Source organism: Fusarium solani (assembly GCF_023522795.1).
Source record: "Fusarium solani strain SB1 chromosome Unknown bctg00000002, whole genome shotgun sequence".
Lineage (NCBI taxonomy): Eukaryota > Fungi > Ascomycota > Sordariomycetes > Hypocreales > Nectriaceae > Fusarium > Fusarium solani.
In genome coordinates this window covers 2,917,504-2,942,683 of record NW_027072155.1, presented here as the reverse complement: position 1 = coordinate 2,942,683, position 25,180 = coordinate 2,917,504, and the positions used below count along the sequence as shown (strand labels likewise).

The 25,180-nt window shown below is 54.7% G+C and overlaps 5 protein-coding genes across 5 annotated transcripts; 2 read left to right on the top strand and 3 right to left on the bottom strand.

The window, feature by feature from the left end:
- Positions 1-56: 56 nt before the first annotated feature.
- On the bottom strand, positions 57-6,065 carry MRS44_004859 (uncharacterized protein; the record flags this gene model as incomplete). The annotated part of the gene is made up of 5 exons (XM_065622364.1): positions 57-386; positions 436-583; positions 650-821; positions 1,143-1,299; positions 1,986-6,065. 5 exons carry the CDS (start codon positions 6,063-6,065, stop codon positions 57-59), a joined length of 4,887 nt encoding a protein of 1,628 aa, XP_065478436.1.
- A 3,222-nt stretch (positions 6,066-9,287) lies between these two features.
- MRS44_004858 (uncharacterized protein) lies at positions 9,288-9,953 on the top strand (the record flags this gene model as incomplete). Its single annotated transcript, XM_065622363.1, has 1 exon — positions 9,288-9,953. The coding sequence occupies one exon, from the start codon at positions 9,288-9,290 to the stop codon at positions 9,951-9,953; it is 666 nt and encodes a 221-aa protein (XP_065478435.1).
- An 824-nt stretch (positions 9,954-10,777) lies between these two features.
- Positions 10,778-13,897, bottom strand: MRS44_004857 (uncharacterized protein; the record flags this gene model as incomplete). The annotated part of the gene is made up of 9 exons (XM_065622362.1): positions 10,778-11,231; positions 11,318-11,396; positions 11,480-11,583; positions 12,295-12,433; positions 12,471-12,809; positions 12,862-12,965; positions 13,009-13,064; positions 13,116-13,521; positions 13,824-13,897. The coding sequence occupies 9 exons, from the start codon at positions 13,895-13,897 to the stop codon at positions 10,778-10,780; spliced, it is 1,755 nt and encodes a 584-aa protein (XP_065478434.1).
- A 30-nt stretch (positions 13,898-13,927) lies between these two features.
- On the top strand, positions 13,928-16,024 carry MRS44_004856 (uncharacterized protein; the record flags this gene model as incomplete). The annotated part of the gene is made up of 3 exons (XM_046270627.2): positions 13,928-14,161; positions 14,230-15,723; positions 15,779-16,024. 3 exons carry the CDS (start codon positions 13,928-13,930, stop codon positions 16,022-16,024), a joined length of 1,974 nt encoding a protein of 657 aa, XP_046135994.1.
- An 827-nt stretch (positions 16,025-16,851) lies between these two features.
- Positions 16,852-25,180, bottom strand: MRS44_004855 (uncharacterized protein; the record flags this gene model as incomplete). The annotated part of the gene is made up of 5 exons (XM_065622361.1): positions 16,852-20,275; positions 20,331-22,447; positions 22,552-24,039; positions 24,795-25,029; positions 25,107-25,180. 5 exons carry the CDS (start codon positions 25,178-25,180, stop codon positions 16,852-16,854), a joined length of 7,338 nt encoding a protein of 2,445 aa, XP_065478433.1.

Genomic DNA, 25,180 nt, shown 5'->3' with positions numbered 1-25,180 from the left:
CATGGTTATTTATTTCCATTTCATATCTCATACTTGGCTAGATACATTCACATTACTTAAAAGTTCTCGCCAAAGAACTTGAGGACTGTCTTGTAGCCTCGCTCGTACTCCTCCTTGACCCGGTCGTTGCTGAGATCGGCGCGAGCAGCCATCCAGCCGTGGATCTGGTCCTTGAAGGTCTCGACGTGCTTAGGTCCAGCCAGGGCGTTCTCAAACTTCTTGACCTCCTCATCGGGCTCCTCCTTCGATGCCAGCAGGATGGTGGGGGTCTTGATACCCTCGGCATCAGCGGCGTCAACCATGGCAGGGTGGATCGAGGCAGCCACGGAGAAGGGGTTGGTGTCGGCCTTTGTGGTGAGGGCCACAACCTTGCCGCCCCAGCAGTACTATCCAGTGTCAGAAGATGAAAGAATTTCAAGAGTAGAAACAACATACACCGAGAATACCGGTCTTGGAGATGGAAGAGTCCTGCTCCAGGACAGCCTTGACGTAGTCGGGCACCAGGCCAGCGATCTTGGGAGGAGGGTAAGTTCCAAAGAACTCGCCGAGGTTCTTCTTCTTCTCGTCCGTGTTCGGAGGGTACCTGGTATTATATCAAAGTACTTAGCAAATCCTCTTCTACCGTTGAAGCATCAACAGCAGAACTTACCACTCAATGGGGCAGGGCTTGCCCTGGAACCAGTCAGGGATAAAGACCTTGTACTTGTTGTGGGCGTCGCTGAAGGCGAGAATGTCGGCGCCCTGCAGGGTCTGGTCAAAGTATCCAAAGATGTCGTAGATGACTACGATGGCCTTCTTGGCGTCAAGAGGACCGGTGACGTCTTGTCAAGCACTCCATGTTAGCTATTTCTCCATTTCTGCCTCATAAGGGTAGCCATACAAGTCTTGTAGCCGCCAATCTCCTTGTAGGTTCCCTTGGCCTCGTATCCCGAGGACACGACGGGGGGATGTTGCAGCAGGCCTCATTGTGGCCGTGGGACGCGGGCATAGTCGACATGATGGGCAACGCTGAAGCTCGAGTCGCGATGGCGGGGTAGCTAGCTGTGTAGCGGGAAGCTGTTAGCTAGAGTTCGGCCAGAGATGGCGCCATCTCGGTGAAATAAGACCGAGATGGCGCTATGCAAGGAAAAGTCACGACTTACTCTGCGATTGATAGAAAAAGGAGCCGTTGATGAAGATGGAGGGATTGCACGGTGGGAGCTTTCCCTGGAAGTTATGCGGGGGGAAGCCGAGGACAGGAGGGGCAGGAAGCAACAACGCAACTTCCCGGCCAATCGCAGCAAGTGATGTCACCATTCGCTGTCTCCATTCAATAACAACTTCACTATCTACACCTCATACTGACTTGATAATGACTGTTAAACATGTTATAATATTTCCAATTATTCGCTACATTGTCCCTTGTATCTACAACCCCCATTTGTGCTGCTCCAATCCCTTCAATTCTTGTCCCGAGCTCCCGTCTTAACTGCCGGTTTCCGGCCCCAGCCGGCCCGGTGGGGGACCGGCCATCCCACTTGATAACTTCACATCGTATCAACAACCTCAATTGTACAAATGTCTTCGGATTCTTCTACCCCAATCCTATCTCGGGGCTGTATCGGCAATGTCACTTTTCCGTGCCTAGTTATAGAGGCCATATAATACCATAAAACAATCGCTCCCAATGTTGCCCAGAAGCCCGATCGCCCTGTGCTCAAACTCGCGCGCCATAACTCCAGACTATGCCAAAAAAAAAAAAACCGAAAGGGTTGATCCAACGCTTTGCCCTTGGTTGTATTGTCGACCCGGCCCCTTTTGTCACCACTGAAAAGAGCTGCCTAGAAAACCTCTCGTCCGTATAACTTGAATGTCGTTGCATCGTCGCCCCAAATCTTGCCCCTGACCTCTCCTCTCTCTATCAGGGCTGTAACTGTTTTCCAGCCCATCTCTATCCTGTATCACCTCACAGGAGAATTCGGACTGAGTCCTCCCATGCGCCGTACCACCACCTGCATCTTCTCAATGAGCTCTGGGATCCTGTATGGCTTCACTAACACGTCATCGCACCCAGCTTCCTTTGCCTCCATCACCTGCTCGGGTCGTGCATTGGCCGTCACCGCAATGATCGGGATTCGCCCTCCTGACGCGCAAAAGACTTCTCCGCTGGCCTCGAGTTCTCGAATCTTGCGCGTGCACGTCAGCCCGTCCTGGATCGGCATTTCTATGTCCATCAGGACCAGGTTGATGGCAATCGGCAGTGGATTTGCACTACTCCTCCCTGACATGTTGCCACCGCCGCCGATGCTTAGACTGAGTCTCGGTGCCACTCCTTGGCGTCGTCTCAGTTTGTCCAGCGCCTCGATCCCATGGTTTGCCACGTCTACCGTGTAGCCCCGATCTGTCAAACCACGCCGCGTGATTTGCTGGTTGATGAGATTGTCCTCCACCACCAGGATCCCATCAAGCCGCACGTTGCCCCCCGGGTTCTGATGTCGCTGCAGTCGAATGTCACGGCAAGGTCGCTTGCTTTCCGCGCTCTCTGAGCCATCGGTGCTTGCTATTAGTTTAGCAGCAGCCGCTGCAGCCAGGGCTTCGTTTCTCGATTCTTCGCTGGGGACGTATGTTTCAATGTAGAAGGCAAACGTTGACCCCACGCCGGACTGACTCAGCACTCCAATTGCTCCATTTTGCAACTCCGTCAATCGGCGGGAGATGAACAGGCCCAGCCCAGAGCCGCCGTACTTGGTATGTGTTTTGGCACTGGCTTGGACAAACTTGTTGAACAGATTGCCCATCTCTTCCGCCGTCAGGCCCTGGCCGGTATCCTTGACCTCGAACAGGAGGTATACGGGATGAGTCCGGCCTCTGAGAGCGGGTTGGTCATATTCCTCCGAAATATCACAGAACCGCGGAATGAACTGCACCGCTGTCATCTCTTCGCCTGGAGCAGTCAACGAGCCCTTGACGCCGATAGTCACGTTCCTCGTCTTGCCCGTCTTAGTGAACTTTAATGCGTTCGTGAGAAGGTTGATCAGAACCTGCTTGACGCGAGACGGGTCAAGGTCAAGGTAGTCGTATCCAAGGTCTGTGTATGACTTGTCGACATATGACGTGAGCTCAATGTCCACACGGCGAGCCTCAACTTCAAACATCTTGAGCGCATCATTGACGATCTGAATTGGGTCTACCGTACAGGGCGTAACGGCCAAGAGCTTCGAGTCAAGCTTAGACATGGTGAGAATGTCGTCAACAATGCGCTTTTGGTGCTGAGCGCATGTCACAATCGTCTCGGCGTTCTCGATGCTGTCCTCCAAGAGTCGTTTTTCTTCATCTGATCTTTCAGCAACTGAGCTCCTTGCGTCACCATCAACACCGGCTCGTGTTGGCGTGAGGGGAGTTGGATTGTCGCTGATGTCTTGGACCCTGGCGAGAGAAGCAATAATAGCGTCTGTGCAGTGCAGAATGGCGCTCAGCGGGTTTCGCATCTCGTGTGAGGTCATATCAATAAAATTCTCCTGCTGTCGCTTCGACTCGATTGCCTCTTCCTTGCGCAGCTTTTCTTGCTCTAGCTGCCACTTTTGCATCGAAACATCGCTGAGACAGCCGGTAAAGGATTGGATGACACCGTCAGAGCTCTTCACCGGCATAAAGGTTGCAAGAACCCATCGAGAAGCCATCGACGTGTTGCCACTGCTGTCTTCAGTGATCCACGGAGTCCGAAGGCGGAACTCGGCAGTCTCAGTACGGCCAGACTCTGCCAGCTTTTTGAGCGTCACTTCAAGGATAGGCAGGTCCTCTTCCACCACACACGAAGGCCAGGGCTCCACGTCGACCTTGGTAAGGTCGACTTTCTCCAGGCCTGTCAGTTCCCAGAATAGGTTGTTGGCGCTCAGTAGTCGTCCATCCATGCTGACATCGTACATTCCGACCGTCGCAAATTCGGCAAGCCGTTTCAAATTCTCTGCCTCCTGTGCTCGCCGGACTGCCTCCTCCGTTGTATCTTTCTGCACTGTCACATCGGTCAGGCAGGTCAGGATTCGGATCACGCTTCCATCTGGAGCTCGCTCGGCTTTCGTGGAGGCCAGAATGTGGCGTACAACCTGATCGTCGACCATAACCAGAGGTCCTGGCGGAGATCTGAAGCTCTGAGGGCCCAGACCATCTCGGCTCCGTGTGATGCGGTACTCGAATGTCACGGTATCCAGCTTCTGGACGTCTTTGTATGCCTGAATGAACTTTGGCTTGTCCTCTTCAAGGACTGACTCGAGGAGAGCACCCTGGGCGATCGGTCCTTTCGGATAGCCAGTGATGCGATGGAAGGCATCATTGGCAAAGGGGATGTTGCCCTCAGTGTCGACAAAGCACATTCCAACAGGAATGAAGTCTGCCACGGCGGTGAAGGTTTGGATGGACCTCTCCGCCTGCTCAGTTTGATATTCAAGTCGTTGTTTAAGCATGGCGTTATCATAGGCAGCCTGTTCGGTAACATTGCGCCGTCGCCGTGCTTCCTCCTCGAGCAGGACCGTCGAAGCAAGCGAACTTGTTAGCTTCTGACCCAGTAACGAGATGAATTGGCGGTAATCGTTGTCGTACGGACGTCGTGGGTTCAGGCCTAGGAACAGAATGCCCATGACGGTCTCCTCCTTGGTTGGTCGAATCGGTAGCAGGATGGCCGCTTGGCAAGGATCACCAAAGCCCCGCCAGGCGAGTCCGTCAAGAAGTTGCTTGGGTAGCGTGTCATCCTTGGTTTGAAGAAGTAGGTGATGGCGTGAGTCCAGTGATCGTCGCAATATAGGAGCCAGGCCTTCGTCTGAATTCCGCAGACTGAGGACTGAAGGGGCAATGGCATGATTCTCGGGCACACCAAGCGAGCCCTCAAGGCGGCAAACTTTGGAGCAGTCGTATTTCGATGCTGTAGAGCCGTTATGATTGTCATCCTCCACTGAGTAGATGAATGCTAACGGGACGTCGTAATTTGGACTCCAGTGCTCCAGCTCCTCAATAGTCCTAGACCAATATGATTTGACGTCTCGTGAAGCGATCAAGGCCTCGCCAAGATCGATTAGCATTTTCATTCTCCGTTCCCATAATCGCCTAGAGGTGTTTTCCAATAGAGAATGCTGAACGCCCAGACATTGCTTGTCAGAGAGAATAGGAACCATGGAAAATCTAGCATGAGTCTCTTCAAACGAACCGTCCGCTTGCTCAATGAAGAATCTAGATTCATCTTCGACCTTGGAATAATTCTTGAGCGGGGATGCCATCATTGCGTCAAGGCGGTCCTTCAAGTGAGGCCAAGACTCGGTAGCAGGGCGCCCCAGGCGGGCAGGGTGTCGAGCGCCGCAATATCTTGAGAATGCCTCATTGTAGATGGTGATATAGTCGGGTCCCCAGTAAAGCGCAATCGGGCGCGAATCTGAAACAAGCTGGTTGAAGGTCTGTTGTAACTGCACCGGCCAGTCGGCCATGGGACCAAGTGATGTTGACTCCCAATCCACGCTTTGAACAACATCCAGAAAAGGCTCTTCCTCCGAGTCGGATACAGGAACCATAAGACCCGGGTTGGACTCGGCGCGGTATAATAGAGGGGTTTTGCTCTCCGACTTTTTTCGGGATGGCAGACTGGTACTGTCCAGCACCGAATTTTGAGGGTATTTCCTAGGAACATCACCATCCGTTCCTTCGATTCTGACTTTGCGCGGAGGTTCTGACGAAGGAGGCGTGTCATTGCCACTCATAACTACCCATTGGCCCAACACGATGCTGCGCGTCCAGTAAACGCCCAAGTACGGGAGGGAATGTTGGGTATTTGTCGCCGTAGGCGCCGAGTTATCGCCCCGAATGGGTGGAGGGCTTGTGACCCAATTCCAGAAAGGGGAATGGGAGACATCTTTTGGAATAGAGATAATGGACTGGTCGAGGGAAAGGCTGGCCTTTAATGATGGATTTCGGTACACGATATCGGGAGGCGAGGAGTAGCCATCGGAGGGCTGTTGCTCAGGAAGAGAGACAACAAAGGTTGGTCGAGGGTCGGAACAGACAAGGTCGATAAGACCAAGGCATTGAAGGGCCTGGGGCGGCATCGGGGAGGTCGTTGCGCCAGCGACGGGTGGGCGAGTGAGAAGTCGAAGTGGGAGCCGGGCTGGCGGGAGGCGGAGTGCGCCCGGCGGTGTTTGGGGAGCGGACGACAATGCGCCCTAATATCGAGAGCGAAGCAAACTATGTATCGTGGTATGTATCGTCATTCTATGCGCGAACCAGAGGGGAGGGCTCAAAGGTGAAGGCGTCGAGATCGGGATGCGAGAGTTGGGTTTTGATCGAAGTCGCACACGACCAGCGACAGTGGAGACCAAGAATGAAGAAAAATCGAGATTAGCCAAAAGATGCGAGATAGTGCGTCGCCCTCTGTCGGTCGTAGATCGAGCGCGTGTAATGCCTGCTGCGAGGTGTAGTCGTCGGTGTAAGAGATGGGTTGGGCAGCCTAGTACCTAGGTAGGTATTCGATTCTTGGTGGTTAAGGCTGTGCCTCCCGTTAAGAACTTGGAACCTGAGCGGTAGGAGCTGGGAATGGCAGGCAGGGACGTAATGCGAGCCAAGGTGCGTAGGTGGAGAGCCCCTCGCCCTCATTCCCTCAGCCTGAGTGGACGGATGGCCCTGAATGGAGATTGAATGGGTCAAGATTTAGCGGCTTCTCACCAAAAAGGCACGGGCGTTTTAGTGGTTTGCTCCATCGCGGGCGGGCTACTCCTTGGCTGGCGACGTTGGCTTGCCTTGGCTCTATTTTGGCTTGCTTTTGGCTCCTTTTCAGGCCTCTGTTTGGCTCTGTTTCGGCGCGGGAAAATGCACGCAACCCACATATTGCACAGGGCTCACAGTGAGTCCAAGAGAGACATTCAAAGAGAACATGTGTGTGGAGGCACGGCTCTCTCCGTTCCATTCTATCTCATGCCCTCTGGTGCTCTTCTCTTCTCTCTGCCCAGACTTGCGTGCTTGCCTATCTCTCCACTAACACTTCAGTTCTCATCAATCACACCAGCCCACTCAACTCACTCCACTCACTGTCTGAGGCGCTTCAGCTCCCTTCCGGCGTCGGATTTCAATTCAAGGGTTACTCCAGCATGAACTACGGGCTCCATCCGCCTACCAGACACTCGGGCTCATCTCGAGGGAAATCTGGCTATCATGCGCGCTAAGGTGGTCCGCGGCGGTTTAGAGTGATGTAGGCGCGATGTTGGGAGATGGCGACACCAGCGGACAGTTTGTCCCGGCCGAGGCCATTTTATCATCGGAAACGCTTCGGTCAAAACGAGAAGGAGGATGGAAAAAACTAGGCTCTGTCCCCTGAATGGTCCCCGTCTCCCACCGCCGTTGTCGTAACGCTCAGGAGATGATCCTCGGCCCTTCTCCTCGGTCACTGGCTGGTGTCAATGATGACCACGAGCCGAAAGTCAGAACGTCTCACCGTCAACGCCAACATGACTCGGTGGGAATCCTGCAATGTGGGATCAACGGCAGGCTCCTCGGCCGGCAACGTGGGTTTGGAGATTGACCAAGGGAGAGGCCCCTCTTCTCAGTGGCTTCCGGATATGCCAGAGGCGGAGGTGATGGAACATGTCGCAGATGGAAGACGGCAGCGGAACGTTGATGGTGAGAGGAGGCTCACCGTTGTCATCCATGCCTATTCGACGGCACAATCCGAGAAGGTTTCACTCCGGGTAGTGAACGAGGTCATTGTCAAGTGTTGCCGGGTCCGTTTTCGTCCACGATCTGCAGACTGGAAGGACAGGTTGGATGAAGGCGTCTGACATCGAGGCTGTTGGTGGTACAGTAGCACCACGGGTGACAGAGGGCATTAGCCGAACGGCTCTGTCTTGTGAGAAGCCACACTTTGCGAGGTGATGGCAGCAAAGACAATCGCCTAGGTGCAATGCTTGATTCGTCGGGAGAGCAAAGAAGAACGCCTTGTCTCCTCTTGAGAATCAAGCTAGCGCGCGACAATCGATGGGCAATATGCAGCTTACACCAACCATTCACCAGTCATGATGTCTCTGGTACGCTACGAGATGCAGCAGGAAAAGACAGCACAGCACACAATATGGCCCTGCCGAACTAAGCGGCCCAAGTCGTCTCCTGCCAACCAGATGCTGTATTCTTGCTCGGAACAGCATCCACCAATCCGAAGCAGCCGAGGCGGGTTGAGAGTCATGACCACTGGGCAGACTGTGAGACAGAGACAGGCTAGGGCACCCGTCCCCATACCGTCAGACGAACTACTGTGGAATTCCGATAAAGCCCCCGATCTGTCAGCGTTTACGCAGCGTCACACAACACGGCCTACGTATTGAACTGTGCCACGGGGTGTTGTGTTCAGCCAGCCCAGCCACCGCAAATGGCACCATTCCCACAGCACTAGTCCCATGAGCCGCCCCCTTCAAGACCCAGCTGGACGGAGGGTTTCTGGGGCTTGCACATCTCCCGAGCCCTCGGGACCGTTCCGACCCCAGTTCCTAGCCTGATACTGCATAAGGAAAAAGCTTGAAGGGGTTGCCAAGTGCCTCAATATCTGGTGCTAATGGCTGAGCTGAAAAAAATCAGATTTGATGTTGGGACACTGTTAGCTCCGTACCCCTTGTTTCTCCTCCCGATAGGTGAGAAGACACTTCAGGTGCCAATAATCTCCAGAGGAATGACAATTGCAGACAGTACCAACGAGCACTTGAATCCCAAGGTTTAGTGATCCTGGAATTCCAGCCGGGGAACAAGCTCAGATCTTACCCGCCCAAGTGGCCGTCAATCGTGCTTGTTAGTGCAAGGGCTGGCGCCTCCGAGATCCATCGCGAAGCTTCTCCCAAGCCTCACTCAGAGACAAAATGGAGAGAAAGTTAGGTCTTTCTCCGTGGGGGCAAGAAGCGAGCATGTGAGCTTCCAATCGATCATGAGAAGCAGCAGCCACAAGCCAAGATGTTGCTTCGCCTCTCTTTGGCGCATCATGGTTTCTTCTACAATAGCGACAACTACTTCCACTTGACCCCAAGAAAGGAAAGCGCAATCCCACGATAGCTTCCAGATTCCAGGTGACGGCTCGCCAACCTGGAGCAGGCGCCTGCCCGTCCCGATAACCTGGCTGACGGGCTTCTATGGGCTCCATCTCTTTTCCTCGACTCAACAGCATTCGTTCTATCGCCGTCACTACAGCCTTCATTCGCTAACCATCTTTATCGAAGTGAATTCTATCGCATCGCCTTACCCTCCTTATTTTCGCCATTTCTTACTCCAGCTGTGCCCCCCTTGTTACTTCTCTTGTCATGGCGTGTGCAGGCTGGTGCTTCTGGGCCAACTCATTCGGCGGAGGACCCCTTCACAACCACGACTCTCTCTCACCTATCGGCACGACAATGTACCACTGTCCAATCCACGAATGCCACCATGCCATCTGGTTCTCTCACCATACGGTTCAGCCCCCGTGTGGCTCATGTGCTGTTGTCTCTTTGCGTTATATTGCTTCAGCGCAATGGGTTCCATCCCTTGACATACAGACCACTCTAATATATGGAGCAGTCCGACGTGGAGTTGCAGAGACAGAAATCAGGAAACTAGCCAGAGAGGCTGGCTTGGTGGAGGATCAAAGTACCTCGATCAATGACACGAGATTGGAGGATTTGGTGCCCTTGTTAGTGCCTGAAGCATTTCCTCCTCGGCAGTACCAAACCGAAATCCCCGTTGACGACACTACCTATCGATTCATATCGGACGACCTCATCCCTGATCCTCACATCCCCAGCATGCGTCTCTTTCACTTTCTCACCTTCCAAGGGGTCAAAGCTTTCCAACCATGCCACAGAGACATCGAAGCCCTTGGGGTGTTCAAGGCACTAGATGATATTGAGAATGGCGACCCCGTCTTCAAGGCAGCTCGCGAGTGGTCCTGTACTGTCCAGGCCATAGAAGATCTTCCCAAGGCTGTCAGATAGGTTCTCGCCATCATTTACAACTTCGCCTGCGAGATGTTGCGCCCAACAGTTACGAAAACAACCCTCTCGGCGAGGAAACCTTGGCTAATTCACTGGTACAAAGTTGCCAATTACTTTTTCGACCGTTATGGCATTCCTGCCATCGCACCAGATGCAAAATGGGTTGAAGAGCCCCCGTCCAGAGCAGCATCATCAATCGGAAGGCGTGGCGAGATGAATGGGATAAAGAGAGACCAACATTCAGTTTCAAGTGACTTGAGCGACACTGGGACCATAATACATCACCATGGGCGTGGCAGCCTTCCTTTGGTTTTAAGCCCCGGCGGTGAAGTGTATCGCCGTCTCCAGAACGGTACTTCGGCGCAACACTATCAGTCATGAGGGAGACGGATGACGGCCAGCGCATTTTGCACTGAAAGAGTGTAGTAGCCTTTTCCGACAGAATTTTGCAGGGCATATGCAGTCATGAAAGCCAGTTAGGTGAGGCGGCTCCCAGGTAACCGCATAAGCTACGGGGGGTGGTAGGAATAACGGGTTTTGAAAGATGCAACTATCAAGCGACCTGCTTTAGTCTTGGTTTATGTCTTGACCTTGCCCATAGGCTAGCGTAAGCTCAATTCAAATACATGTTTTCTAGACTCGAAGCTGTCATTTCCCTAGTCTATGTTAACCTCGTAGTCAATGTCTGACATCGATGGATGGCCAGCTATGCTGACAACTCTACCGTTCTACCATACACGACCCCATATCCCAGCCTGTTCTTTTGATTCTCTCTCAAAATTTTAGTTGTTGCATAGTCTGAGATAAGACTCGTGCAATTCCATTCATTGAGCTGAAACCAAGCTCACATAGACTCCCCAAGCAACACCAGCAAGAGCACCCACCAGGTTTCGCCCCTCAACCGTCTTGATAGCGGCAAAGTTGACGAGACTCACAGCAGGCCAGAGCTTCCAGCCAGCAACGACAAATGGGACAAACTCGTCCTGCGCAGCAGCCCACACGGTAGGCCAGTCGACGCGGGAGAAGTTCAGGGCTCCAGGCGAGGTCAAGAAGACTACGGTCTTGGGGATGCTAGTGATGACGGGGACGGGGTGAAGAGCTAGGCGGAAGGAGTGGACGTAGGTGCTGAAGAGGAGCGTGTTGAGGGCGGCGCCGACTGTCTGGTCCAGGAGGAACTTGATGGCCGTGTTGCGGACTGAGAGCTTGGGCTTGGTGTTTTTTTCCTTGGAGGACTTTGGTTTGGGGTGTGCGGGGAATGTCGTCTCGAGAAAGTCTTGCCTAGAAGGTGTGAGATAAAAGCATAGTTGTGGGAGTAAACATGTAGGGAGATTCGTGAGTGCTGGGGCGAGTGAAGGACAACTCACCACATAAAGTTGGGCGGTGTGCAAATGAGGTTGAAGAGCAGGAACTGAAAGACGGGATCCAGTCTATCGCGACATCGGACTATATAAACTAGTCAGTTGAATTTTCTCAGATGAAAAGCCAAGAAGAGCATCTGTTTGAGCTCCGTGAGTCCTCATTCTCACCTCTGTTCTGTAGGCCGTGATGAGCTGAGCCAACACGTTTGCAAAGGCGCCCAGCGTGGCATTCTGGAGGGCGGCCGTGAGCATGGGTGATGAGAGTGACATGGCTGGGGTATTTGTTGCTTTCTTATGGATAAAGATTTATGGAGAGAATAGAACATAAAGCGTGTTCTAGGAGAGATATTCTAGGAAATGATGTAGGTCAAGAGTTTAGGTGAGTGAGCTTGATGGATAGATAGACGTGTCTGAGTTGCGTTGAGTTGATGGGCCGCTAGTCGTGCGTGCCAAGACCCGAGTCAGTTTGCAGGACACAGGGGCCATCTCAGCACCTAACATTGGCTCTTTTGGGCACTCTCAATGCAGTCCAGCAGCTTCACTTGGAACAATTCATGGCAATGCTCAAATTCGTAAATATTCACAAGCAAGGCGACGTGGTACATTTTGACTGGGACTCTCACAGCGCTAACTCCCTGTCCGAACCTAGGATCGGAGATCTCAATGCAATCAAATTCCTGTCGTCCACCTCTACAGCCTTGACATCACCAAGCGGCAACCTTGTCGAGGTTCATGCGTCTTTTGATTCTTCATTATGCAAAACAAGTTTTCATCGTACATCTCGCTCCAGTGTCATTACCATTCCATCCTCTCCATAGTTATTCCCTTTGTGTTTCCCCCCTCCGATTTCCGCAGCGCAGTCTAAACCCCCATCGACGCCGAAAAAGAGTCCCCCTTTGATGAAAACATCTTTTTATCAAGTCAAGTCAAGCCATTGTCTTTATCCTCGTCCTCAGTTCTTTTTCACCCTGGTCAGAACCCACATGAAGAAGAACTGCACAATGTACGAGTAGAAGAAGAGGAACTGCGTCCGCTGGTTGCGCTTTGCTCGAGAGTCGGTCTGCATCGGTCCGTTGTTGCCGCCCGACGTCTCGGGAGGAGCACGTACTTGAGTGATCGCATCTAAGAAGCATCAGTGCCTGTTCAGAACTCATCAGACAATCAAAACTCACCAAGAAGAGCGAGTTGGCCAGGAAGGTGTACAGAAACACTCCCCAGCCAATCCAGCCGCCAGTTCCCTTGCCGCCGTTGAGGATCTCGGCAACAACAATGGTAACAATGATGCCCACAAACTTGTAACCCGAGTATGCGATCAGATCCAACAGCTGCGACTGACTAGAGATGCTCAGGAGGTAGCATCCCAACTTGAGGGCGACAATCTCGACAATGACAACAACGAGGCCGATCGTGGCCGTCTTTCCAAGGAGCTCAGGCTGGAACTTGCCACCGAGACCGGCGATCAGGGTCGAGAGGAGGATATATGTGACGATTGCCATGACTGTTCCCAATCAGCTTCCCGCTCAATCCGCCAAAACAAGGGTCCTACACACCTGGGATGTACATGTCGGGGCTGTTGATGTCGTCTCGCGGGGCGAGGTACCAGCCCTCTTGCCCATTCTGCCCGACGGCTTGCTTGCGCGACCAAGGCTTGTGCCTCCAGGGGGAAGACGACGAGGAAGAGCTTGTTGACGACGTACGAGTTGGAGACGTTGAAGTAGTGCTTAAGCGCAGAGACGTTGACGTATCGGCCAAACTAGCAAAATGTCAGCACTTGACAATACCGTAACAAATCCACCACACTCACGTTCTGCTCCATGTACTCTTGTCCATGCTTGAAGGCCGTCTGGCCGAATTGCGCCGCCACCTGCGCCGTGGGATCGTTCATAAAGTTTCCGTAGGCGCCAAAGACATTCCCGCTGGTACCTCCCTGCTGCTGGTAGGGAGTCGCCCCGCTGCCCCCGTAGCCGTGCGATTGCGCAGAGCCCGGGGAGGAGGCGGCGATCTTAGTTGGGGCACGGTTGACACATGCTGAGGAACTGGATGGTGAAGGGGGGGCGACTGCGCGTACGTCGCTCGCTGCATGGCGGGAGAGGAGCTGGAGAGAGCGTGATCGTATAATAATGCAGCGTGTTAGGAGGATCTCAGGGCGAGTCGTTGGAAAATGTGCAGGGTTGTTTAACAGGTCGAGGTCGATGGTGATGACGGCGAAGCTGCAAGCTGGTGTTTATTCAGGAAATGTGGTCGGTTGCTTCTCATTGGGCGCGGGCGCGGGTCATCATGGCTACTCAGCACAGCCTCACAGTAAACGGGATGCATGAGCCACCGCCACACCACAACCTTGACACTCCATAACCCCCGCCCCCTGACGAAAGGACACGTGACAGAACAGTTCAATTTGCGCTTATCTTATCGATAGGGCTCTAGATCTTGGGGAACCCTGAGTCCGCTGCGGCGTGTCCGGCTGGTCGAGTCGAGTTGACCTGCCTGTCCCATCCAGGAACTAATTAGCCACCTCCAACTTCTCGCCTTGATCGTCCCACCAACATCCTCCTTTCCCTCCCTCTTCTTTTCGCCCAGAAGCATCATCTTGCTCGTGAGCGCTCAGAGAGAGACAGGATGTTAGACTCGTTCGAGATCTTGACCACCTCGGGTGTCGTCGTCTGGTCGCGCACCTATACGCCCATCAACCCGTCCATCATTAACAACTTCATCGCCGATACCTTTATTGAGGAGAAGAGCGGCGCCGTCGCATTGAGCGACTCCAGATCTGCCGCCAACAACCCGGCTTACAGAAGCGACCAGCACACGCTCAAGTGGACATTGGTCAAGGAATTGGGCGTCATTTTTGTCGTGGGTCATACTTGTCATGATGGCTTCTCCCCCGATCTTCGGCGCTGACATACCCACCTCACCCCTAGGCCGTCTACCGATCCCTCCTCCACCTGTCATGGGTCGACAAGCTCGTTGACAACATCAGGACCATTTTTGTCAAGCTCTACGGCGAACAGCTCACCAAGCCTCACACTACCCTCGTCGAGTGCCATGCCTTTGATGAATATTTCGACCAACAACTCCAAGAGCTGGACCAGACCACCGCCAAGGGTGTACCCTCTGTGACGGTCGGCACACTTCCTCTTGAGGAAAAAACCATCTCGGGGAACCTAGGCGACGAACCTCCCGTCGCGCCGGGCTTGACTTATAGAGGTCGCACCCTCAACACCACCAATGAACCTACATCCCGCGAGTCGACCCCCGCCTTGACGCCCAATGGCTCGCGACCAACTACGCCCAGCAACCACCTCCTCGTGGCCAAAGGCCCCCTCAAGATGTCGCGCCGCGCGCGCAAGGCCAAGAACCAGTCTTCTGCTCCCGTCTCTTCCGGCGACGAAGCGCCCAAGAAGAAGAAGGCGCCCAAGAAGGGGCGCAAGTGGGATGCCGACGGCTTCGCGGATGAGGACGATGATGTGCAGCTCGACTACTCGGCCAAGGCGCACGCCACTAGCGAGTCCGAGGCTGAGGCGACGGGTCGATCGACCGCTATCGACGAGATCGATTCCAATACCTGGGGTTCAAGGTCAAAGGGCAAGTTTGTGCTCAAGGATCTGGGAGATGAGGTGCATGAGATCCTTGCGTCTGAGGCAGAGAAGGCCGCAGACGCAAAGTCGCAACCCAAGGCTGGCCTCTTTGGGTCTGGCGTCAATGCCATCAGCGGTCTCTTCCGCAACGTCGTAGGAGGCAAGACCTTGACCAAGGCGGATCTTGACGCCGCTATGAAGGGGATGGAGGAGCATCTCCTCAAGAAGAACGTTGCGCGAGAGGCCGCTGTGCGGCTATGTGAGGGAGTTGAGAAGGAACTGCTCGGTGTCAAGACCGGTAGCTTTGAGAGCATCAACACCAGGATTCAGGCCGCCATGGAGGCGTCGCTTACCAAGATGCTCACGCCGACCTCCTCCCTCGATCTCCTTCGTGAGATTGACGCCATCACGGCGCCCTCGGTCACCTCTATGCGCAAAGCGCGCCCCTACGTCATGTCCATTGTGGGCGTCAACGGCGTAGGCAAGTCCACCAACCTCTCCAAGATCTGCTTCTTCCTCCTTCAGAACAAGTACAAGGTCCTCATCGCCGCCGGCGACACCTTCCGTTCTGGTGCTGTTGAGCAGCTCGCCGTCCATGTTCGCAACCTTAAGGAGCTGACGGCTCGTGAGGGTGGCCGCGTCGAGCTGTACCAGAAGGGCTACGGCAAGGATGCAGCCACCGTGGCCAAGGACGCTGTCGCCCACGCCGCGCAGGAGGGCTTCGACGTGGTTCTTATTGATACGGCTGGCCGAAGACACAATGACCAGCGTCTCATGTCGTCGCTGGAGAAGTTTGCCAAGTTTGCCCAGCCAGACAAGATTCTCATGGTTGGCGAGGTGCGTCACTCTCATAACCCCTTTTCATGGCTGAATATCAACTGACTCCCAACAGGCCCTTGTCGGTACCGACTCTGTCGCTCAAGCCCGCAACTTCAACGCTGCTTTCGGCGCCGTCCGATCCCTCGACGGCTTCATCATCTCAAAGTGTGACACAGTCGGCGACATGGTCGGCACGCTCGTCAGTCTCGTCCACGCGACAAACGTGCCTGTGCTATTTGTCGGTGTCGGCCAGCACTATTCTGACCTCCGCAACTTTTCCGTCAAGTGGGCGGTTGAGAAGCTCCTAAGTAATAATTAATGCGAGTTTTGGGTTTAAGGGAGGCATGAGTGATTGATTGATGGATACCATGAAGCAGCAGCAGTACGAGAAGGAATACGGCAAGACAAGGACGTTCTCACGATATGAATTGGTTACTCTTGATATTATACTAGCAGTCTCTCACAAAACATCAAGCAAAACTCTCGTCCTTGAAAGCAAAGCATGTCAATCAATTGTTGCTCTCTGTGAGTGTAAATTATGATTATGTACAACTAGCAAAGTCATCATGCCCATCCCACGACCTATCGATATAAGTAGGTTAGGTAGGGAAAGTAGATATATACACCACACCGCTATGCAGGCGAGACCATAACAAGGAGAGAGAGGATAATGAAAAGATCAAAAACAACTGTTGATTTTCAGACATTCATCTTTTTTTTGGTGTTTTTCGTCCTTTTGTTGATGGTTTTCCCTCTTCCGCCAGCCAATCCATGGCCCCTTTTTTAGTGAATCCCATTTCCTTTCTCTCTCATAAACTGAAGCTGAAGCCTCGTTTCGAAACATGACAAATGAATGACAAAGTAAAAGAAGAAAGAAAAGGTTGAAAAAAGAAGAAAAGAAAATCCCAATCTGTGTGGCATAAACATCAATCCAAAGGGGGTATCTTTCTAGGTTCGCAGTCTTGGGTGAAACTAGTGTAATAAGTAAGGTGGAATAAGGGAGCGCGAATATGCATGTATCGGCCGTTTTTCGATGCAGTATTGATCTTGCTTGTAACAAAGGAAACAAAGAAAAAAGTTAAAAATCATATAACAGAACAGTCCCTCCCGCCTCTTGCCGCCCAAGAAAGAACCGTACACGTCCGCTTAGTCCTCTTCGAAGAAGTCATTATCATCAAAGTCTCCAGGTTGCGCATCCGAGTCGTAGCCGCTCGTCCGCATCATCGGGGGAGTCATGGGCTCCTCCTCTGGTTCCCTGGGAGGCGGCGTGGTTACTCGCTCTGATCGATGCGAGGTATTTGAAATTCCTCGCGATCGTCCCTGTCCGCCGCTTGGGAAGCGACGTCCAGTGCTAGCGAAGGCGGTGGGCTGTGGTCTGTTGTCCACAGGGGGTGTTTGGCGCAGTCCAGAAGCTGGGGGCGTCATAAGACCGCCCAGCAGGCTGTTCTGCGCATTCGAGTTACTCCTCGAAGGAGTGGCGTTTCGTCCAGCGACGGGAGAGTTCAGAACATTGGAGAAGCTGCTCAGAGATGGAGAGCTGCGGTTACCCTTGCGCCAGTTGCCCCAAGCGGCAGCGATAGGGCCGATCGTTTGGGCAACACGAGGAGTGGCATTCTGAATAGTCTGGGCAATGTTGGGTAGGTTGATCGCAGAGCCACCGTTCATGGCTCTCTCCCGTTCCTGCTCCTCCATCTGGAGGTTCGCCTTGAGTCTGATGGCGGCATCCTTCACTGCATCGCGATCGAAGCGGTCACTCTGAAGTGCCGCGATGATGTCCTGCAAGTTCTCGTGCCTGACGGCAAGAAGCTCACGAAGCCAGCTAATCTCATCATCACGCTTGGTGATCTTGCTTGCGGCATCAGGATCCGCCTTGGACAGAGAGTGCTCGAGCTCCTCGATTCGCTGCTCACGGGCCTGCAGTTGCTCCTGGAGAACCATGATGGATTCTCGAAGGGCCTGCGGCGAGATCTTCTCAGGGGGGTCGAGGTTTCGTGAAGCATGCTTGACCTGAGGAGCAGCGACAGTCACATCAGCACCAGCAGACTTGGCAGCCTGGGCAGCGGCAGCAGCCGCCTGCTTGGCAATCTCAAGCTTGTCCTCGAGGTGGAGGATGCGATCTTGAAGGTGCTCAGTCTTGGAGGCTGACAGGCTGAGACGCTCCAAGAGGTGTTGTTCGGTCTTGTGGGCATCCTCCTGGGCATTGTTGACGCGTCGCTCATATCGGGTCTGGAGATCCTCCAACTCATTCTGGTGCTTGGCACGCAACTCGTCAAGCTCGATTGTCTTGCTGTTCTCAGCCTCTTCAAGAAGCATCTCGCTCTGGGCCTTGGCGGTATCGGCTTCGAGTCGAACGTGGTCAAGCTCCGCGCGAAGCTTCGAGTTCTGCTCCTCAAGTTCCTCGCGGATGAAGTTGACTTGGTTGTTGGCAGAGTCGATCTCGGTCTGGAGGGCCATGCGAGTTCTCTTGACCTCGCTGGCGCCAGACTCACGTGCCTCCTCAAACTCACGCTGGTATCGGGCAGCCTTCTGCTCAAGCTTGTGGTTCTCGGTCTTGAGCTCGCCAATCAGGCCCTCAAGGCGAGCGCACTCGTTGGTGGCCCGCATACCGGCACGTTCGTTGGACTGAAGACGCTCCATCTCAACCTCCAAGCGCTCTCGGGTCTTAGCCTCAGCTTGGAGACGAGCATCCAACACCTCCTGTCGAGCGAGCATAGCCTGGTCCTTCTTGATGCGTCGGGCATTCTCCTCGGCGATCTCGCGAGCGGCTCGGCCCATATCCTCCTGAAGTGAAATGAACTTGCCTCGCCAGGACTCACGCATGCGTTCGTTCTCCTCAAGTTGGGTGGTGAGGGTGGTGAGAGACTTGTGCATATGCTGGTTCTCCTCGAGGGCACGAGTCAACTCGGCACCCTTCTGTCGGGCAGATTCGTCATAACGCTCAGCCTCGGCACGCCAGTGGTGGTTGTCTTGGCGGACATCCTTCAACTCAGCTTCCATAACCTTGCACCTGCTGATAGCTTCAGTCTGAGCCTGAGCCGCGTTGTTCTGGGCAGCCTCCAGGAGAGCAATCCGCATAGCAGTCTTGCTGTTGGCCTGCTCCACAGAGCGGAGCTTGTGGTCTCGCTGTTCAATGATCTCGCGGAGTCGGACAACTTCCTCAGCGGCAGTCTCGTGCTGGACCCTGGCTTCGGTAAGCTTGTCCTCGGCGGCACGGCGCACGATGACCGACTGCTCGCTGAGCTCCTCGGCCGCGCGCAATCTCTCCTCAAGGTCAGCCACGCGCTGATCGAAGACGCTGCGGTTAATAATCTCAACCTCAACACGAGTCTCAGCAGCTTGAAGCTTGCGCATAAGCTCAGCAGCCAAGTCCTCGGCCATTCTTCGCTCAGCAACCTCGTTCTCGACCTTGGTCTGCTCAAAGTAGAGGCGCTGCTCGATCTCTGTGATCTTGGCCTGCAACTCTTCAGTCTTGGCATCTTGCACTTCTTCAGGCTTGGGGCCGGCAGGCACACGACGCTCAACCACTTCCTCAACAATCTTCTTCAGGTCATCGTTGCCCTTCATGCTGTTGCTGATTTGCTTCTTCATCTCTTCGAGGGCCTCCAGAATAGCCGCAGGAGGGACCTCAACAGCTGTTGGTGCAGGGGCAGGAGCCAGAGCGGGGGCTGGGGAGAGTGAGGGTTGGTTGCGCTGGTGGGCAGCGAGACCCTCGAGCACAGCCGCGCGAATCTGATCCATGCGGCGATCCCTTCGGGGGCTCATAGAGCGGCGAGGAATGGGCTCCTCATCCTCATCGTCGGCATCGCTCTGCTGCAGCTCAGCAGAAACGCTGCGCATATCACGACGAGACGAAGGAGTTCGTCGAGCCCTGGTGGCGAGAACTTGCTGAATAGAGAACAAGGTCTTCTCCAGAGGCTCGAGGCGAGATGCCAGAAGGTTACCAACCACTTCGTTGACACGGCCATCGAAGAACTGAGCCCGGTTTTCGAGCTTCTCGTGCTCATCCTCGGTGAAAGCAGCTTCCCAGTCACTAGCTGGCAAGCTTTCACCATCGACAGCGTCGGCGTTATCAGGGGTGACCAAAGGCTCAGGTGGGTCAATGAAAGGATCCTCAAGCTCAGTGCTCAGCATAGGCTGAGCAGAGGGCTCGGGAAGAGCGTGGTACTCGCGAGGAGTGAGGCTGGCCTCGTCCCTAGCGTAGTGGTTGACAGGCTCCAGTCGGTAAGGTGATGAGTTGGCAACAGCCGCGATCGAGAGGTTGCGGGTAGGACTGCCATGCTGCCACTTGGAAGGCTCGTGCTTGTTAACGCCCATCGTAGGATCATCAAAGAACTGGTCCATGACAGCGTCAATCTCTTCAAAGGTAGGCTCAGTACCGTCACCACCAGCAGGGTTCGTAATAGTAGCAGAAAGTTCAGGCTCAAACTCAGCGTCGTGCTCAACTGATTCCAGCACGCCGTCCTCGACAGGTACAGGAGGCAGGGGCTTCTCATCTGGCGTAGGGCTCCTGGCAAACCGGGAGGCAGCCAGGCCCTTGGGCTTGGGTGCAGGATCAGCAAAGCGAGAAGCACTGAGTCCCTTAGAAACAGTCCTAGGTTGAGACTGGGTAGAGCTGTATCGAGAACCAGCGAGACCAACAGGGGGCGCGGGCCGGAATTGGGCTGCCCACGGGAGACGCGTCGGATTCTTCTTCTTGTTCCGTCTGGGTGGCGTCCCCATAAGAAGCCGCACCGGGAGTGAATGGCTGGGCTGTAGCAGAAAGAGTCTTCTTGTGACCGTGCTTAAAGTTGTCTTCACCGTATGGTCGCGCGTCGTTGAAGCTCTGAATGTCCACGTTGGATTCAAACTCAAACGGCTTCCAGCGGTTGATGCTTTGGTCGGCAGGTGAGTCTTCAGATGGCGCCGCCGAGGGAGCCGCGGTTGTGGCCTTGGTATCAATGGGGTCAGAAGTGACGATGGAGGACATGGATGTATCTGCAGGCAGAGTTTGCTCAGTCTCCACACGGCGGTCCTCTCCGAAGGCCTCATCCTTGCCAGATGCTTCAGATTCATGCAAGGGAAGCTCAGGCTCCTTTGGTTGCTCAGCAAAGAGCGGCACATCGTCGCCACCGGGCGCAGAGCTACGCGCGCGCTTGACTCTGTTTTCATCCACGAGAGGTCGTCCATCTGCATCCTCCTGTGTCTCATCACCGTCGTGCGACCTCGCAGACGAGGTGCTGGATGGTCTGATGATCGGAATGGCCTTGGACTTGATAGACTGTTGCAAGGCGCTAGATCTGAGATCAATGCTTCCGAAGATGCTTCCACGGTGACCCTTGCTCTCACTGCCGGACGCGACAGGGCTAGTGAACGAATCAGAGTGAGGCGTGAAGGTAGGCGCGTCGGGATTGAACTTGGGACCCGAAGCTGAAAAGCTGAAAGCACTCTGGCCAGGGGAGAATGACGGGGCGGTCGCGTGGATCTTGGCAGGCGTCACATGAGTAGGCGGTTTGGCCGGGGGAGAGCTGAACACGCTCGTGTTGGCCTGGAAAACAGAAGGCTGGAAGCTGGCTGCCTCAAAGTTACCAGGCTGGAAAGTGCTCGCAGTGGGCTGGAAGCTGCTAGCCGTAGGCTGGAAACTGCTTGCACCCGGCTGGAAACTGCTGGCTGTAGGTTGGAAGCTATTCGCAGTGGGCTGGAAGCTGTTGGCACCAGGCTGGAAGCTCTCACTAGTGGGCTTGAAGCTGCTGCTGCCAGGCTGGAAGCTTTCACTGGTTGGCTTAAAGCTGCTAGCATTGAAGTTGAACTGCCCGGGTGTGAAGCTGCTCGTGGGGTTGAACTTGAACTCGGGTGCCTGCACATTAAGCTTAGACAGCGATGGCTTGCTGGCGTGGCTGGAGCGTCTAGCTGCGTTGCCACCACTGGCAACTGAACCAGCATCGTTCCAGGGATTGCTGGCGGTTGAGAAGTTCTTCTGGTGGCCAAAGCCAGAGGGGAAATCAAAGTCCTGAACAGGTGTGCCCAGATTGCTGGGGTTTGTCTCAATCTCAAAGACTTCATCGCCCTTATGAGTTTCTGGGATCTCATTGAGACTACTGAACTTGGTCAGATTGCTCTCATCAGCAGTGACATTGTTCTCATTGTGATCACGGAAGTATCCCTGAGAAAGTGAATGACCACGGCTGTGGGGCCTGGGATGGTGCAGGACCAGAGGCTTGGAAGGCTCATTGGCAAACCGCTCTGGAACTGGGAAGTGATTCGAGGCTTGTCGATCATGAGCAGGAACGAAAGGATCCGGTAGAGGTGCAGGCTCGTCGTTCTGAGGTTGAGGGTTGTAGTCCTCGTGCTCCAGCTCGTTGCGGAGCTGCTCCTCAAGATGGTACTCGGCGTCGTCAATCTCAGCTTGCAGTGTGTCGGGGTTCTGCTGCGCAGGAGGCTCAGGCGTCCTCGCGGGGCTCTCAACAACAGGCTCCTCCTCATCTTCTCGAACTTCCTGCAAGCGAGGGGATGCCCTAGCGGGCTGAAGGAACGAGTACTGCTGGTGGGGCAGCATGGGATACTGCAGGGACTGGTGGCGCTGATGCATGGGGATGCCAGGGCTCTCAGGTCCAAATGGTGACTGAGGCGACATGATGCCGTTCAGGTTCATAAGTGAAGGCGAATCATGACGGCTCAGGCCTTGAAGGATACCTGCCTGGTTCCAGGCCTGCGGTGATTGCTGCTGGAACCCGAAAGGCGAGCTGCTAGCCGGCAGAGAAATAGACTGTCGAGGGTTGAATTTGCCGGGCAATGCAGAGAAGGAGAGCGGAGATGCGCCATGGCTGATACCAGGGCTCTGAGTTGATGGTCGTCCAGGCAAAAACTGACCATGCTGGAATGCAGGAAGACCATGATTGCTTGAGGCAGAAGAAGTCGGGAGAGGGGGGAGAATGGGAGTGGCGGATATTGAGCTGAGGGTTGTCGGCTGAGATCAGTTGCCGCAGGAGAAATTGAGGGAGGCTCAGGATCGTCGTCACCAGAGAATACGCCAAGTGCCCTCAACTTGGCCTCCTGCAGCTCATCCATGTAGTTCTTCCAAGCGTTCAGGTCAGGAAGTGTGACCTTGAAGGTTCGCTCCTCTCGCTCCTTGGCCACCTCGTCAAAATTGGGCCAAGAATCCCGAGTCTGAGAGTCCGCGGTTCCCTCTGCTTGGTAGCCATCAACCTCCAGGTCGAAGCCCGAAATATCGTATCCGAGCTCTTGCCATGATGCAAACATCCTCTTGATCTCATCCTGTCGAAGTGGCATGGGCGCGTGGCCTGGTTGGCCTCGCTCCTGATCTTGCGGGATGAGGACCATGATGTTCTTGCCTCTCCAAGGCACCTTCTTCTTTATGCGAGGCGTCATGGCAGGCTCCTTGGGAAGAGGCTTCTGGCTGCCCTTGATTGGGGTCGCGGGAAGCTTGGGCTCCATGATGCCATTGACACTGGGGATGCGCTTCTTAGGGCTATCTGCGACAGGTACTTCCGGTGGGGAGGCGGCCTGAGACCTGTCGCTCGCCGCGTCGTGGGTTGCCGGCGCGGCTTCGGAGGTCGCCATACTGCTGTTCTGTCCCGTGTTGTTGGGACTGAGGGAATCCCCTGGTCTGAGGGTCTCGATGCTGGATCGGGCACGGGGTTGGTGCCGGGATCCTTGTCGAGACGTGGTGGTGGTTGTAAGGTTGGTGGTCCGCTGGGGAGCTCGGGGGGTGCGGAATTCACCTTCTTCCTGCCAACCGTGGTCGGAGCCGCTCAATGAAGAGTGCTCGCTTTCACTTCCGTCACTAAACCAATGGCGACTCTCGTCGTTGTGGTCGTCGGTAGTATGGGTGCGGATCCAATCCTCGGTAAGCCCACGGGTCTGTCGGCGGACTCGGTTCGCAAGAACGGCAGCGGCGGCGCTCAAAGGCGAGTTCTGATCCGACTGCGATCGCGAAAGTTCGGGGACTGGACGGAGAAAAGGGGTCTCGATGTCCAAGTGATGGATTGGTGAGTCGTCCGAAGCGTCGCTGCTGAAACTCTGACGGCGGAGGTTGCTGTCCGACTGAGGATAAGGGGAGCCCCAGCTGGCAGTGCCAAATTGACCGTCCTCTAAAGCACCGGGCGGTGGCGTCCTCAGCAGCTGCAAAGCCCTGTCCGGGAGACGAGGAGCCGGGAGCGGAGGGAGGACGGGTGATAACTCGATGTCCTCTTCGCCGTCAACGGTTGAAGCGGTCGAGAGGGCGGGAGAGGCCGGGGAAGCAGGGCGGGATCGAGAGGGTGAGGCTCCGTGACCGTCCTGTGCGGGTGCACCAGGAGGAGCAACCGACGACGTTGATGGCGACGTCTTTACGACGACCTGTTTATTGGTGGAACGGGTCAGCAGTCAGTAATGCTGTGGCGTCTGGAGATGAATGTGTGCTCTGCCAGGCGAACAGATCATACAAGCTCCAGAGGCCAGCAATGAAAGGGTCTTGGGGCCACCACTCACCCAGGGAGATCAGTGCAGACAAGGACGTGCCGTCTGCAGCTGAGTCTCGCAAGAAGAAATTACGTCCTGTCTCTCCAAGGTCCGTCGCTTGGGTCGAATATCCTATTCTCGTCCAAGACCTGAGGGAGGAGGGGACGCAGGTTATGCGTAGCCGTAGGTATCTGTAACCTTCGGGAACCTGTTGGAGAAAAAAAAAGGTACGCGACGCGTTCCCCGACTTAAAGGGGGCGGACGGAATGGCGGGTTTACTGTTGAGCACTGCGTGGAAAATTCCGGGGGGGTACCCAAGTGGGAATGAACCTCCAGGGGGTGGACAGGTACTGCGCGAGGCGACCGAGAAAAAAAAGGTGTCTAAGAGAAAGGAAACGGCTTCATGAAGAAAAAAGGAGCGGCCAGAATATGAGTTGGGCGGAGGGACGATGCGGCCGGACACATCAGTCGGGTGTGTTCTCCAAAGTTGGCAGAGTCGATCGGAGCGGCAGGAGGAGAGGCGAGGAGGAAGGAAGAGTGGAAGAATAAAAAGTTGACGTGGAGAGGGAGAAATGAAGACGTAGGGTCCGTCGTCGAGTCGAGGGATGGGATGGGATGGGATGGGATGAGATGAGATGAGAGCTCCAACCAACCTCAGTTGGGACGTTTGACAGTGGACGGGATGGAACCTCACGGCCTTGGTTCGAGGCTAGACAGCCGCGGGCTTGTTTTGTTTGGTCACCAGTGGTTCCAGGACTGACAATTGGACCAGATGTCAGGGGGAAAGACAGGTGGGAGCCAAGGCAGAGACAGAGAGACAGTGAACAGTTGGCCACTGGAACAGCTGGCAGCCGGCCAGCAAGCAGTGCTCCTCCGGTGCCAGTGCCACTGGCAGTTGATCACATTGAGCTTGTTCCAAGGAGCGAGCTTCTCTCTGCTGTAATGAGACCCGCTCTCGAGGATACCGCATTGGCCCTGGCGTAATCTCGCCAAGGGGTCGACTTGGATGAGATGGGGTGAAGGGTGGAGGATGGCACAT